Source organism: Pygocentrus nattereri, chromosome 13 (genome assembly GCF_015220715.1).
Source record: "Pygocentrus nattereri isolate fPygNat1 chromosome 13, fPygNat1.pri, whole genome shotgun sequence".
Taxonomy (NCBI): domain Eukaryota; kingdom Metazoa; phylum Chordata; class Actinopteri; order Characiformes; family Serrasalmidae; genus Pygocentrus; species Pygocentrus nattereri.
In genome coordinates, this window is record NC_051223.1 from 10523200 (window position 1) to 10539953 (window position 16754).

The 16754-nt window shown below is 40.4% G+C and overlaps 1 protein-coding gene across 6 annotated transcripts in view; it reads left to right on the top strand.

Annotated features, from left to right (window-relative positions):
* The window catches only part of tanc2b (tetratricopeptide repeat, ankyrin repeat and coiled-coil containing 2b), a 220721-nt gene that overhangs the window by 58631 nt on the left and 145336 nt on the right, over positions 1 to 16754 (top strand). For all 6 annotated transcript variants that reach the window (XM_017695101.2, XM_017695102.2, XM_017695103.2 and 3 more), the window contains exon 3: positions 6493 to 6592. In XM_017695101.2, the coding sequence (XP_017550590.1) occupies positions 6526 to 6592 (67 nt within the window). In that variant the 5' untranslated portion in view covers positions 6493 to 6525. The remainder of the gene's footprint in view (positions 1 to 6492; positions 6593 to 16754) is intronic.

Below are 16754 nucleotides of genomic sequence, written 5' to 3' on the forward strand. Positions count from 1 at the left end.
TGTTCATAAACATAAACCAGCCCAAATTAATTTACTATAAAATGAAATGGTGTTTATATAAATTCAGAAAAAAGCTGCGTCAGTCACGACTGCTTATGTGGACATATTTCTATATTGTGCTCTATTTACACAAATTTATTTACACATCATTTGTGTTGAACAGACTCTCCTAAAATTTTATGCTGCTGCGCTGACGTTGAACCGTGTGCTGCACTGGGTTGGTTTGACCAACAGGTCAAAACAAGCTCTAAACAAAGTGACCACTGTCCCCTGATTGGTGTTCTTGCTTTGTGCTTCTTTTGTTTTGACATGTTATGTTTTACACACACAGAAACCAAAAGGAACAACAGATTTCTCAAAATGTAGCGGAGGAGGAAGTCAGATATTAGACGTTGACATGTAGCAGATTGAAAATTAAAAGTAGCCCAGAATGGAGAAACTTCAGTACAGAAACCAGTTACATTTACTTAGTTACTGTTCACCACTGTCCATAACTAGTGTCATGCAAGTCTGTATGTAGGTTAATTTCTTCTGTTTCTTCTTTTTTTTCCTATTTTCTCTTTTCATTCTTTATAGCTGGAGCTATAAGTGAGTCTTTAGAGCTTATTACAGAGCATCTCACACATTGTCTGGCACTCTGACATACACTTTGACGCCTGCTAGCTCTGAAGGGCTTGTGCAGACAGTCTTTTCTCTTGCCAAAACTGAAAGTTGTTTGTCTTTTATGTGCATCTCGAGCTTTAATCTACAAGTGTCAGACACTGCTGGATGTCTTTTATGTGCATCTCGAGCTTTAATCTACAAGTGTCAGACACTGCTGGAATTTAGTAAATATTACAATCGTTCACACTCTCAGTTTTAGCTGAGAAGCTGTTGAGCCTCTTGGCTTGTAGGCCAAGACTGCAACGTCGCCTGAATTGCCCACTTGAGTGAAAAGCACTAACAACTAACCCCAAGAGACTGGCTTTTCCTTCAGCTCTCTATTCCCCTTCTTAACTCATTAACTCCGCAAATGCTCAGGACCTACCAGCAGGCCTAAAAATAGCTCAGCCAGTTTACAATGAAGTCCCTGTAGTTACTGAATAATAAGCCTGGGGTTTTAAGGGGTTGACTCGTTACAGTCTGGTGTTGCTCCTTTGACAGTAAACTGGGCTAACTTACCTCAGCTCACTGAACGAGATGTGAGGGAATTAGCGTGTTTTGCGCTGTTTTTATTTTTTTCCTCTTTTTTATACTTTATTCCTTTTTATCCTTTATAGCTGGAGCTATAAGCGAGTCTAACAAATTTGCCTGAAACACTAACGCATCCTTTGATGCCTACTAGTGCTGAAGGGCTCATGCAGACATCACTTCTGTTCCTCTTTACCTCAAAAACTTTCGCCTGGCCCCTGTCCGGTCCCCGCAGTGCTGTGCTCTGAGCTGTAGTGGTCTGTAAGAGGGTGTGAATGTATGAAATGCAGAGTTGTTTGCAAAGGCGTAGAAAGCGTGGACAGCGGAGCAGCAGGGCTAATGATCGTACCTCCGGTTCTCTCTGCTGGGGAGCCAATTAAAGACCAAAAGGAGGTTCTAGAACGGAAGAATAGGCTGGCTCATAAGAGGATGCATGCAGACATAATTGGACCGGAGCTTCTCGGCTGCTGTTGTAAAAAATGTTCTATTTAAAAAATGTTTATTTACCACTGGTGGATAATGTTAAAGATGTTTCTATCATACTTGAAAAAGCGCTATATTAAACATTAATGGTTTAATGAAAACAGTTCGAGAAACTGAATAAAGCATGGTTTAGAAATTACTGATCAGACTTGTCCGAGAACTGTTTGGGCGTGGCCTGGTATTCTAATGAGCATGTGTGATTGACAGTCCCGCCGTTCACCACTGAAGACTCAGCAACGCAGGTGAATAACCAAAAAAGATACACATGCAGTCAAAGATGAAAACATTGATTTAAATAAAAATAGAATATTTTCCACAGCTTCTTCAACAGAGAAATGATACTCTGTCACCTTAACTGATGTGATGAAGTGGACGTGACGTCATTTCTCTCCTCTGAGGAGTCGAGTTCAGAAAGCTGATAAATTTAGTTTTCATTTAACATTGATCGTTTGTTGTTCCTCCTCCTGGACGGGCGCTGTGAAGCACCATCACACACAACAGATGACACAGATGGAGAAAACAATTTTTATGATATACAACCCCAATTCCAATGAAGTTGTGACATTGTGTAAAACATGAATAAAAACAGAATACGATGATTTGCAAATCCTTTTCAATCTATATTCAATTGAATACACTACAGAGACAAGATGTTTAATGTTCAAACAGATAAACTTTGTTTTTTGCAAATATTCACTCATTTAGAATTTAATGCTTGCAACACGTTCCAAAGAAGTTGGGACAGGGGCAACAAAAGACTGGGAAAGTTGAGGAATGCTCAAAAAACACCTGTTTGGAACATTCCACAGGTGAACAGGTTAATTGGAAACAGGTGAGTGTCATTATTGAGTATAAAGGGAGCATCCCTGAAAGGCTCAGTCGTTCACAAGCAAGGATGGGGTGAGGTTCACAACTTTGTGAACAACTGCGTGAGCAAATAGTCCAACAGTTTAAGAGCAACGTTTCTCAATGTGCATTTCATCATCTACAGTCAATAATATCATCAAAAGATTCAGAGAATCTGGAGAAATCTCTGCAAGTAAGCAGCAAGGCAGAAAACCATCACTGAATGCCCGTGACCTTCGATCCCTCAGGCGGCACTGCATTAAAAAGCGACATCATTCTGTAACGAATATTATTATCACATGGGCTCAGGAACACTTCAGAAAACCACTGTCGGTGAAAACAGTTCGTCGCTCCATCTACAAGTGCAAGTTAAAACTCTGCCATGCAAAGCGAAAGCCAAATATCAACAATACCCAGAAACGCCGCCGGCTTCTCTCGGCCCGAGCTCATCTGAGATGAACTGACGCAAAGTGGAAAAGTGTCCTGTGGTCTGACGAGTCCACATTTCAAATTGTGGATATCATGGACATCGTGTCCTCCAGGCCAAAGAGGAAAAGGACTGTCCAGATTGTTATCAGTGCACAGTTAAAAAGCCAGCATCTCTGATGGTATGGGGGTGTGTTAGTGCCCATGGCATGGGTAACCTGCACATCTGTGAAAGCACCATTAATGCTGAAAGGTACATACAGGTTTTGGAGCCACATATGCTGCCATCCAAGCAACGTCTTTTTCAGGGACGTCACTACTTATTTCAGCAAGACGATGCCAAGCGCAAAATACGACCATGGAGACTGTTGAGCAACTGAAGTTGTACATCAAGCAAGAATGGGAAATAATTCCACCAACAAAGCTCCAACAATTAGTGTCCTCAGTTCCCAAATGCTTATTGAGTGTTGTTAAAAGGAAAGGTGATGTAACACAGTGGTAAACATGCCCCTGTCCCAACTTCTTTGGAACGTGTTGCAGGCATTAAATTCAAAATGAGTGAATATTTGCAAAAAACAATAAAGTTTATCCGTTTGAACATGAAATATCTTGTCTTTGTAGTGTATTCAATTGAATATATGTTGAAAAGGATTTGCAAATCATCATATTCTGTTTTTATTTGTTTTACACAACGTCCCAACTTCATTGGAATTGGGGTTGTATTTAACCTGATTCACAGACAAATGAAGCTGATGTTAGAAGGTCGAAGTGTGCCAGACAGTTTTTCATGAAGACTTCCAGCTTGTCACACTCCTGCAGGTTCAGTGTGATGGGATTGGCCTTCTCAGTGTTGGGCACAAAAAAATAAACTAGTCACCGAGGTGAAAAAATCCGTTTTAGTAAAAGTGAATATAACTGAAACTGTGGAGGGCAAAAACTTTCTGAACATGACAACTTTTCAGATTTCATGGCAATTTGGCACCGTTTTCATGGAACATCTCTTTTCTGATTTACTGTCTGAGACACAGAAAAACAGGCAGAAAATTGGATGGATTGGTGGATTGATTAAAGAGGATGAGAGGAAAGTGATATATATACTCCGGTCAGGCATAACGTTCTGACCACCTCCTTGTTTCTACGCTCGTTGTCCATTTTTTCAGCTCCACTTACTGTATAGGTGCACTTTGTAGTTCTGCAGTTACAGACTTTAGTCCATCTGTTTCTCTGATACTTTGTCACCCTGTTCTTCAATGTTCAGGACCCCCATGGACTCCCACAGAGCAGGTGCTATTTGGGTGGTGGATCATTCTCAGCACTGCAGTAACACTAACATGATGGTGGTGTGTTAGTATGTGCTGCGTTGGTATGAGTGGATCAGACACAGCAGTGCTGCTGGTGTTTTTAACACCTCATTGTTGCTGCTGGACTGAGAATAGTCCACCAACCAAAAAGATCCAGCCAACAGCATCCTGTGGGCAGCAGCCTGTGACCACTGATGAAGAACTAGAGGATGACCAACACAAACTGTGCAGCAGCAGATGTGCCATCTGAACTTTAGAAATATCCCTCCAAGTAATAAAGTGAATTATGTTCATATAAGTATTTGGACAGTGACCGTGGCCGTTTTTGTAATAGTGTGTTTGTACACAACCACAGTGGGATTGAAATGAAGCATTCCAGATGTGATTTAATTCAAGGGCTTCAAGAAAAATACTGCATTGATTAATTAGGAATTACAGCCATTTTTTACATAGTCCCTCCATTTCAACAAGCTCAAAATGAATTGGACAGTTGACTGATAAGTAGTTTCATGTTCGCTTTGCACAGTGCTCTATATAATTTGCTGGATTGTTTTTTTCTGCTGTGCCTGTTTTACTGCTATCTTGTCCTAACGAGCAAGCTTAAGATATTTTAGGCAGTGCTTTGGCTGTTTCTGAATTAAGTTACATGGACGAACATCATTGAGCCTGTGTCCTGTGTATAATGGGTTTTTGGGGAAGCGTTATCCTCACCAAAGCCACTGTTGTGCTTTAGGATGTGTGTGTGTGTGTGAGTGAGTGTTCAGATTGAGGAGCCTGTTGTCATTACTGATGTGCTGGAGTCGGACTTGGGCTCCTTTAAAAAAGGCTTTATTAACGCACTTTGTCAGCAACAGTTTCATCATTTAGCAAAGAAAGATCTAAATTTTAGTCTCGGAGCTCAGAATCTCTGACAAGCCTGATAAACTGTACAACAAACACAACCACATTCTGTGAGTAAGTCTCCAGGTGCCAGGAATCGCCTTCTCACCTGAATAACTTGGTGAAACCCCCCAAACAAAGTTACCTGCAGGTCCATCCACAGTGTAATTCACTGTGCCACAAAATGGTCCTTGCTGTGACCACAGTGCTCACACTGGCGATTTGAATGGAGATTTGAGCTCAATCAGCTTCGGTGCGTGAAATCAAGCACCAGCCTGTTAGCGGCTCCTTTACAGATCATTTACATACAAGATTTTTCTGTAGGGAGGCAATAAAATGACAGTGTTCAGCAGCTTGTGAGCCAATAGGTGGAATTTCAGGTCAATGAATACTCTGCTCCCCCTACTGACCAAACGGTATAGTGTTAAAATTACGACCACTGTAAAGAATGAAATGTGAAATAAACCAAATATTTGAGATGATGTGACTGTGCAGTGTGATTTTTTTTTTTCCCCTAAACTCTGTATTTTTGCAGGGTATGATGCTAGCAGTGTTTTGTTTTGTTTATTTTGTGGGTGGAGTCAGTACTATAAGCAAAAGCACAGTTTAATATGCCTTTAAATAGAACATTGATTTATAACAGCGTGTTTGTAAAAAAAAAAATAAAAAAACTTAATCTACTTTTGTACTGGATTGCTATGAGCACAAATTAGTAGGTTTAACATTATTTTCTACTTTTACTGACATTATAGATGCTATTGATAACAGTTTTGGTTGATTAAATCAAGCAGGAAGTGAGGCTGCATCCCTGTCCCTCATGGCCACATGGTGAGCAGTTAGATCTCATTGTTTTGAAGTAAATGTGTTCCAAAGTCCGAAAGTCAGTGATGAACATTAAGAATCACCATATTTTCTGCGGTTCAGCACTTTTTAATGTTTTAATGTAAAATATGATGATTTTCTGTGTGAACAACTGTTCAAAACTGGGTTTGCTAATCATGAACTGCTGAGTTTCTGAGCTCAAAATGAGCTGAAATTGTCACTGAAACAGTCATGACAGACATATTTGGTACAGTTTGGGTAGTTATGATTTTTTTGGTAGTGATAAATACAATGTTCAATAATTATCATAATAAAATAATCATAATAAAGGTTTAGAGTCACTCAAAACAAAAGGATTTTAGTCTAAGGTCCCAGATCAGTAAACAGTCCCAAACGTTTTTCGGCTTTGACTTTGAACCAGTTCAGTGGAATCATCCATACTTTCTTTTCCCATAATACATAAGCAGTCAGATCTTTATCTGGTGTAATGCCGTGTGGTGTGTCTGTACTGGCTGTGTGGTCCCTGGATGTTGTAGTTTAATCATGAGTCTATTTCTGTGTGCAGGTGTCTCTCTAGCCCCCACCACCCACTGCCACCATGTTTAAGAACAGCCTGAAGATGCTGCTGGGGGGCAAGGCCAACAGGAAGAGCCGCAACAGCAGCGGTCAGTCTCACCTCTCACCTCTCACTCACCGTACTGTTAATCACTAAGCGCTTCTCAGCTGTGGAAGATGCAGCACTAGTCTTCACAGCTAACTCAGATCTCCTAAACATTTACTGTAAAGCTGTCTCGGCCTTCCGCAGTGCTGGAAAACACGAAGGCTGCATTTTCAGTCTAGACTCCCCTAAAGGCAGCTGACCTTTCACTGTGAGTGGAGTGATTAAATGACTAATGTGTAGGTGTTTGTAAAAGTTTTCTCTTCTAATTCTGAACTTGACTTGGGTCAGAAAATAATTTGAGTCATGTGTTCGTTGAAAAGATCTCGTGAATTACGGTGTGAGCGCCGTTGTTCAGACAGCGTTTCTTGTGGTGGCTGTCAGATCTGAGTTACAGAGACAGCCGTGAGAGCTCGCTGGCAGAATCAAAGAAGTCAACTTGCAAAGAATCTGAATCCGTGTGATCAAACAGATAATTTTGGTCAAAGTAATGCAGGTTCTAACCTTGTCACATCAATGGTTCCCTGATGTAGCAGTGTAATCGCTACATGGTATTAAATGTTATATTGTGCAGAACTAATGAGTCTCAATAGAATTTAATTGATATATCAAACTAGAAAATTCATGGACAAACTTTAAGTTGGCTTGAAAAAAGCTAGCAGCATCTTAGCAACCACCAGGTATAACATGGCAACTCCTTAGCAACCGCTTGAGATACCATAGAGATAGCCCAGCAACACCTTAGCAACAACCTGGGATACCACAGCAATGATCTAGCAGCACCTTAGCAACCTGAGACACCATTGAAATAGCCCAGCACCTTAATCATCTGGGATTCCATAGCTATGGCTTAACAACACCTAAGATGCCATTACAATAGCTTAACAACACCTTAGCAACCAGCTGGGATAGCATAGAAATAGCCAGCAACACTTTAGTAATCATGATAACTTATCAAAAACCTTTGCAACCACCTAAGATGCCATAGCAGCAGCCTAACAAAACCTAGCACATAGCAACAGCCTAGAAACACCTTAGCAACCACCTGGGATGCCATAGCAACAGTCCAGCAACATCTAGCAGCCACCTAGGATATCATGGCAATGTCCTTGCAACGTCTTAAAGCGAAAACCCAGGAGATACAGCTCACCACAATTAAGAAATGAAAGAATTCTAAACACATTCCCAGAGAGCGCAGATTTAGCCTCATGTTAACTTCATGCTTCCACCTCACGAGCGCCGCTGCTACCACCCCATATAAGTTTACTTGATTTAATTGAGCACTACAGTATTTTTAAGCACTTTATGAGTTTATCCTGCTACTATTACTACCTCTAGCACTACTAACTGCAGAGAACATCACTGATTCAGTCACATGCGCGAGCTGAAGGCCACCAGCATCGGCCTGTAAATGTTGATGCAAAGTGAGCTTTTCCAAAAATGCTGCTATTTACACCAGTCAGGCATAACATTATGACCTTGTTTCTACGCTCATTGTTCATTTTATCAGCTCCACTTACTGTATAGGTGCACTTTGTAGTTCTACAGTTACAGACTGTAGTCCATCTGTTTCTCTGATACTTTGTCACCCTGTTCTTCAGTGGTCAGGACCCCCATGGACCCTCACAGAGCAGGTACTATTTGGGTGGTGGATCACTCTCAGCACTGCAGTAACACTGACGTGGTGGTGTGTTGTGCTGGTCTGAGTGGATCAGACACAGCAGTGCTGCTGGAGTTTTTAAACACCTCGGTGTCCTGCTGGACTGAGAATAGTCCACCAACCAAAAAGATCCAGCCAACAGCGTCCTGTGGGCAGCGTCCTGTGACCACTGATGAAGGACTAGAGGATGACCAACACAAGCTGTGCAGATGAGCTATCGTCTCTGACTTTACATCTACAAGGTGGACTGACAAGGTAGGAGTGTCTACTAGAGTGGACAGTGAGTGGACACAGTGTTTAAAAACTCCAGCAACACTGCTGTGTCTGAACCAATTGTACCAGCACAACACACACTAACACACCACCACCCCGTCAGTGTTACTGCAGTGCTGAGAATGATCCACCACCCAGATAGTACCTGCTCTGTGAGGGTCCATGGGGGTCCTGACCACTGAAGAACAGGGTAAAGGGGGATTTACAAAGCATCAGAGAAACAGATGGACTACAGTCTGTAATTGTAGAACTACAAAGTGCACCTATACAGTAAGTGGAGCTGATAAAATGCACAGTGAGTGTAGAAACAAGAAGGTGGTCATGATGTTATGCCTGATTGGTGTATAAGAATCTTTAGGTTCATTTAAATGAATACTCCAGCACTTTCAGCCCAGTCTCTCAGACACAAAAGAGCAGTAATAATAAATAATAATTTAATTGAAGTCTGTGAGCAGACACTGAAACAGTACTGTGGTGCAGTACTGCAGCACTTTTGTGGCAGGTCTGTAAATATCTTAAAAAAAAGATGAAGTATTTTTCTTTTTACTTTTATTTTTTTTGATCCAGTGAGCTGATGTGTCCAGTTGTGATTTATTTTGAATAAGCAGCTCATGCTGAGATAGAAGGCTGTGGCAGGCTCAGAGGCAGGTCATTAACAGGTAGTGGAGAGGTCTCTGAAGCTGCAGGCTGTAGCTGTAGAATAATAGAAGAACAGCCTTGAGCTCTGAGGGTCTTCCTTGACTCTGAAATGTCTCACAGTGCCAGAACAAGAAGGATCATAGCTCCTGTTTCTATACTGTCCACTTAATCAGCTCTGCTGACCATATAGGAGCACTTTGTAGTTCTACAGTTACAAACTCTAGTCCATCTGTTTCTGTGATACTTTGCTAGCCCCCTTTTTTCCTGTTCTTCAGTGGTAGGACCCCCATGGACCCTCACAGAGTCGATGCTAATTGGGTGGCAGATCATTCTCAGCACTGCACTAACACTGACGTGGTGGTGGTGTGTTAGTGTGTGTTGCGCTGGTGCAAGTGGAACAGCAGTGCTGCAGGAGTGGTTTTACTGGGAAGGGTTTAGGTTGTACTGGGAAAGGTTTCAGTTGTACTGGGAAGTATTTTGGCTGTACTAGGAGAGGTTCTGGTTGTACTGGGTAGAGTTTTGGTTGTACTGGTAAAGGTTTCAGTGTACTGGGAGGCATTTTGGCTGTAGTAGGAGAGGTTCTGGTTGTACTGGGAGGAGTTTTGGTTGTTGACTGTGTTTTGGAGCGATGGATGTATTTACGCTGCTATAATGTGGCTCAAATGCCTCTCAGCCCACGTCCTGAAGTGGTTTGACTGATCGGTTTTGTATCCGTTCTGAATGCACCTTGAATGTGTTTACACTTTTTTTTCATGTGGCCTCATCTCGACGCTCAAGATGCATGAAGTCCCCAGGTGTAATCTTGGTCATACACACATTCAGTGGATCAAAATGTAGTTAAAAGACACACTTTGATCTGTTTGGATGGAGCCAAAAGACTCACTTGAGCAGATTTCAGATCAGCAGATTAAACTGGCAAAACGGCCTCTTTATCCTGTGTCAGATTCCACGCTCCACAAATTCCCCTCCTGAGTGAGGAGAGCTTGGAATACAAATCAGTGCAAAGGAATTTCACCTGTTGAGACACTGATCACACGTCTGAATTAATTCTATTGTTCTATTTATTCTATTTTTAGCTTTGAACGCTGCACTCTTAAAACAGATGGTTCTTCAAAGGCTCTTCAGTAAAGACAATGGTTCTATATAGCACTAAAAAGCATTCTTGTGTTCTTACAACATACTTTAAAAAGATGGTTCTTCAAGAGCTCTTCAGTAAAGACAATGTTTCTATATAGCACTAAAAAGGGTTCTTCTGTTCTTATAACACACTTTAAAAAGATGGTTCTTCAAGGGCTCTTCAGTAAAGACAATGTTTCTATATAGCACTAAAAAGGGTTCTTCTGTTCTTATAACACACTTTAAAAAGATGGTTCTTCAAGGGCTCTTCAATAAAGACAATGGTTCTGTATAGCCCTAAAAAGGGTTCTTCTGTTCTTACAACACACTTTAAAAAGATGGTTCTTCAAGGGCTCTTCAGTAAATACAGTGGTTCTATATAGCACTAAAAAGCGTTCTTCTGTTCTTACAAAACACTTTAAAAAGATGGTTCTTCAAGGGTTCTTTAGTAAAGCCAGTGGCTATTTAGCACCAAACGGGGTTCTGCTACTATGCTGCTGCTATGTCAAGCTTGTATCAATAGCAGAGCCATTTTTTGGTGCTGTAAAGAACCATTTTCAAAAATGCTCTATATAGGACCATATACAACACATTTTCCATCAATCTGAAGAACCACTTGACCATGTAGAGAACCATATAAGCATGATGTTCTGAATAGGACTGTTGCCTTTACAAAAAACAGTAGAAAACCCATGTTTTTTAAGACCTCCCAGTCCTCCATGTGCTTGAGTTTACCTTTTGGTCTTGTCCATGTGCTTCCTTGTTTTGATTCCTACCTGTTCTGCTCCCTTCTAGACTCCTTTCTAGACTCCGCCCTTGATTGTTCTCACCTGTGTCTTGTTACCTGTTCCTGTATTTAAGCCCTGTGTTTTCCCGTTAGGTGGCTGGTCATTGTGTTGTATTGTGTTGTATCTTCTGGCCTCCGTTATATTTCTTAGTCTCTGTTTTTGTGTTTAGTCTGTATTCCTTTTTTTTTATGTCTGTCCCTCCATCTCTCCGTGTTGGTCTTTGACCCTGGACCGTCTAGACCCTAATAAATGTCGCTTCTCTCAGTGCATGCATCCGCCTCATCATCGCTCCCCAGCATTAGAATTTAAATGATTCTTCCATGCTGAAGATTAATCCATACAATTAAATTGTTGAATACAGTTCAATTTAAGATGTTAGATGTATACATTTTTATATTAAAAGCATTTTCCAATAAAGAAATCTTGCATAAAAAGTTAAGAGCTTCTTTACAAAACTATGTGCTGTTATTATCTAGCACTTTTTATGCTTTGTTTTAGAGAATTATGCTTTTCTTCGTTTCTGTTGGCAGCCAACCGGGGCTTCACTTGGTGGGTCTTTAATATGTATGAGTTCATTTGCATGTTGATTCTGATTGGATCTTGCCCAGGACACTGGTGAAAATACAGCAGCATTAAAGAGATGCCAGTGTGCTAATCACTGCCATGCATCTTTGTGAATAACTCTTGTTTACCGCGCCACATTTTGCGTGACGGCGCACTGTTACCACTGACTTTATGAATCTGGCCGCTTCCTCTTTATGACTCACACCGATGCTGTGTCCCATCTGTGTGCTCAACACTGATTTTCATTGAGTGTGTTTACCTGCACTTAATAGTCTGATAACTGCTGAAATTTACATTCTGTAAGTAACAGTGTGGGTTCAGTGTGTTTTCATGTACTTGACTAATCAGATAATGGGAAAAGTTAATGTCTACATGAGTCAGACAGTGATCGGATTTCTGCTTTACAACCAGCCAATAAACTTACAGAAGGTCTGATGTAAAACTCCCTGATGCAGCTTTTTTTTAAACATCGAATCACTGAAAATATGAATATACATCATCAAGAAGATTAAAAATCTTTAAATCCTTCATCTCGTTGAGCATGTACAGTACTGTGCGAAACTCTTAGGCACCCAAGACACATTTTCAGAATCTGTTTATTTGTGTAGTTTGTGTTTATTTGCTGAGAAAAGTGTTAATATTTGAATAAACAACATTTATAGAATATTAATAATGATTATATTTATGTATAATTAATAAATAGTGATTTTCTGGATTTCCAAACTTCTCCTCGAGGAAGCCCAGTAATAGTTAAAAAGCAGCTCCTGGTTTGACCAATCAGTGCTTCAGTAAATTGAGCTCATGATGTAATTGATGATATTAACAAGTCTCTGTGGCGGCTGTGAAGGTGTCAAGGAAAAATATGGACCCAAGAAATTCTTCTTACTTTTCATTGTTTTTATGTTTATTTGAATTATGAATATGACTTTATTCTAATATATATTGTGATAAACTCACTGCTGAGGTCAATTGTTTAAAAATTAGCGTAGATGCCTAAAACTTTCAAACAGTACTGTAGTCGGATTCAGCGTCTCTCCAAAAGTGCTGTGGGTGTTGTTTTAAATGCTGCTTGCCGGTTCCGGGACAAGGCTCTGTTGCCACAAATGCACAGACTGAGAGAAACGAAAGAAATCAGAGTAAGAGTTCACACTGAAAAACAGCCTTTATATCAGATCTCTTAATCAGATTTATAGACCTTAATCTGGTCTAAGAAATCTGTGTGTGCTTACACGACCTCTTGAATAATCATTTTGAATAATGTGGATATTCAATTAGGATCAGATCGTTGAGTGCATGTAAGTGCTCTCAGTTTTCTGAGCGTAAATTGGATTTTGAAGCGTCAGGTGGGCGCAGGTCTCCCAGCCTTTTTGATAGTCAGGGTTTCTGGATTGCTCTATGTGTGACCGAAACTTTCAGCTCTGCTCCTCAAACACAGGAAAGACTGGAGAAAGAAGCAAACGGCAGGAAAAAGAAAACTGTGAGTAAGAAAATGAAACGCTCGTGGCACCTCCTTTCCCGGCGAATCACGGCAGGTGCTGCGGCTCAGAGCAATTAGCCCATATCACTGAGCTCCCCACTCAAATAGAGCTGCACTCCAGTTGGGCTCCATCTCATCTCCTCACACCACCCTCCAGACTGTTGATACCGTCTCGTCTCTCAGACGAAGCTGCAGATCATGCTGTACACTTCAGCCAGATTAAAGGGCCATGGATGAGCACGGCTGCTCGAGCACTCAGGAATCTGGGCTAACTGATCACAGTCCAATACTGAGATCACTAGATAGACTGACGGAGAAAATATACAGACCAGCAATTCTGTAAAACACTGATTTCATGTTTTAAAGGACTTGCATCGTCAGCAATTAAATCGTCTTCTTTATTTTTTAATAAATAAATAAGAAAGTAGGTATAAACGTTGTGTCATTCACTCCCCTCTCCATACAGTCCACACCCTTAAAAACAATTCTTCAAGGGTAATTTAACAAAGGAACATAGAACCATGAACACTCAAAGAACCCTTTACATGCTTAAATGGTGCTTTGCATGGTGAAATGGTTCTTTGGATTGATGGAGAACACGCTGTACATGGTTCTAAAGGAAGCTTTGTGAAAATGGCTCTGTATAGCACCAAAAAGGGTTTTGCTATTGCTGCGATGTCAAGCTTGTAACAGTACAAGAACCCTTTCTCCATTCTCCATCAATCTGTGAACCATTTTACAATGCGAAGAGCCCTTAATCATGCAGAGGGTTCTTTGAGTGTTCATAGAGCCATTTTCTTTACCAAAGAACCATTGAAGAACCACATTTCTTGAGCATGTGTACATTCAAACTAAGCTGCAAAAATTTGAGATTCGTTGCTTTTGTGATGTCACAAAGACCTACACATTTACATATGTAGGCCTCTTCATGCTACAGCACGTTAGCTCCACCCATTTACACTGATGTTATAAGGAGTGTTTCCAGCACTGCTTCACTGCTGTGTTTTTTCAGCCTGGCTAAAGTATCAGTTCTGTGATCGATTAAATATTTCTCATAGCCGTGAACAGTTGAACATGGTCCACATTTGTGTGCTTGTGAACAAAGGCTGCGTTTCGAGTCGTTTGCTTTGTACACTCCCAAAATAAAACTGAAAAAGTGACTGAAAACACATTGTCAGGTCCTGCTGGTGTGGGTTCTTACCTGCTACCTGTCTATCAATCATGCACACAACAACCCTTGACTGCTAACAGCATTAAGTGTGAAGAACATTCAGCCTTCATTCATTTATATGTTTTAGTTATGACCTGAAATGATCTTGAACATGTTAATTTGTTTTAGTCACCTTATGAGATTTCTAATAGCGTGTTTAGTGCTAATGTTTAGTAAGTTAAAAGTGTGGCGCATTAACATTTTCAGGTCGTTCTTGATTAAATATAGACATTTGAATCTTGTAAAAAACATTGCAGATGATTTATTTGAAGCTTTAACATTAGTGTTATGTTGTTGGTATATATCTGAGCTTGTATGTGTCAGTGTTACAGTGACTCTTTCAGTAAAGAGTTCTGACACAGAGCTGTCGTCGCTGTTTTCCATTCCTAGCAACTAACCGGAACACTGCTTAGACTACGACTCGTATTTGCAGTACAAAACTTTAAAAAATAATAAAAAGCTATTGGTTGATACCTTTTCTACTTCTTAATTATGTTGGTCATTGGTCTAATGTAAAAGGCCTTCAGTCCAGCTCCTGAAGTCATAACCAATGAGAAAGCTCACTAGATTTTGGTTGCAACCAAAACTTTAGAAATTTTAGTACTACTATTATACTTACAGAGTTTAAGCACAACAAGCATTAGGATTCTATTAAAGAAACTAATGATTGCAGACAAACATTTTTTCCTCAGAAATCATAAAGCCTTTCTGAAGGCCTAGAAGACCCTTAGAGATCTGGAGATGTTAGAAATTTGATTAAAATGTGCCAGTAGTGTTTCAGACACATTTCCTCACAGACAAAATTAGTCAAAAACAAAATAAAAGAGCCAACAATTCATATAGAAAAATAAATCAAAGAATGACACAAATGAAAAAAATGACATCTTAACAGGCCTTAATCAGGGGTGTGTTAACGTTGTGTCTTAGGGGCCAACGTACAATGTTTGTGGTGGGCGGGGGACCAAGAAGGCAAAACAGTATACAAATAAAGGAGTTGAGTTAGCTTTAAATCGAGTTGATAAAAATGTGTGTTATGTTTTGTTAATAAAATACTTCAAAAATACAATTTTGAAAGGAGAATTTTAGAAAAATTTAATACGTTTTATGTAGTATAAAAGTGTTTGCTTTCTCCTTGGGTGAGGGGAAGGACTGAAGCAGCTCGCTGGCAAGCCAAATCAAATGTCCTCATGGTCCAGTTTTCACACTTTGGGGTCATACTTTGGGCCTCACTTTGGGCCCCACATTTTGAGCCACTTTGTGTCATACTTTGGGCCATACTTTGGGCCAATTTGGGCCACACTTTGGGACTCACTTTGGGCCACTTTGGGCCTCACTTTGGGCCACACTTTGGGCCACATTTTGGGCCACTTTGGGCCACACTTTGCGACTTACTTTGGGCCACTTTGGGCCACTATGCCTTAGATCTATTGTGAACATTTGAAATGTTTCACACTGAGGCTATGACTGAACCCCGTTTATTTGAGATGCTGGCATGTTTGCAGATGTTTACATTTCTCTGGACCATTTTGACTCCCATGGCAACAAAGCTGACAGCAATGGCTTGTGGTCAAGCAAGGCTGGCGCGGTTAGTAACGTTTCTCAGAAAGATCAAGGGGTTAAACCCACCTTTACTATGACCTCATCCCTGGCCACTCCTGACCTCATCATTGAGGGCTGACTGCTCAAGCTGGCCCATATTGTCTGTGGCGTCACCAAGGCAACAGCAAGATGAGAAGAGCATGTTTGTTGACCTTGCTCTTGCTTTGTAATCATGCTTAGCGGTGGTGGTGACACTTTAAGTTCCCTCTCTCGCTCTATCACTCACTGTACTTCTCAGTTGCACTTTTTTAGCACTCTTGACCCAGATACCACTGATGAACCTGTCTCCATCGCACAACACCTCCTCAGTTTCTCAGTTTTTTTTGCCATTCATTCTTTCCCACAATGATAATGAGCATAATTACATGGTCATACTCAACCTCCACGATAACAAAAGCATTCTGTATTCTATACAAACCATTTCTGCCTCTTTTTGAAAATGAGAAGAGAAATTGTGAGGAAAGTGCTTTCGATTCATACCACATTGGTGTTCATGAGCACGACATATTTTGTTATGCTTTTATTTTGATTAAGTTGTTATTCTGTGTATAGTCTTGGTTTGTGGAAAGAAATAATCAAAACAAACGGAAAATAGTCAGTAATACAGAGCCGCACCTGTCGATACAGAATGCACATCGACTATATAAATACACAACTTACTATGTAATTGAATATATTACTTATTTAGATTTTGAAAGGTGTAATTAAACTGCAGTAGTAATATCACTAAACCTAGTCATTACTCATATTGAACATGTTAATTATGTGTCAGTGCAATTAATTATTAACACCAATATGTTTTTAATGCAGTAAACACATTGTCCGAAGTACTACAGCTGCTGC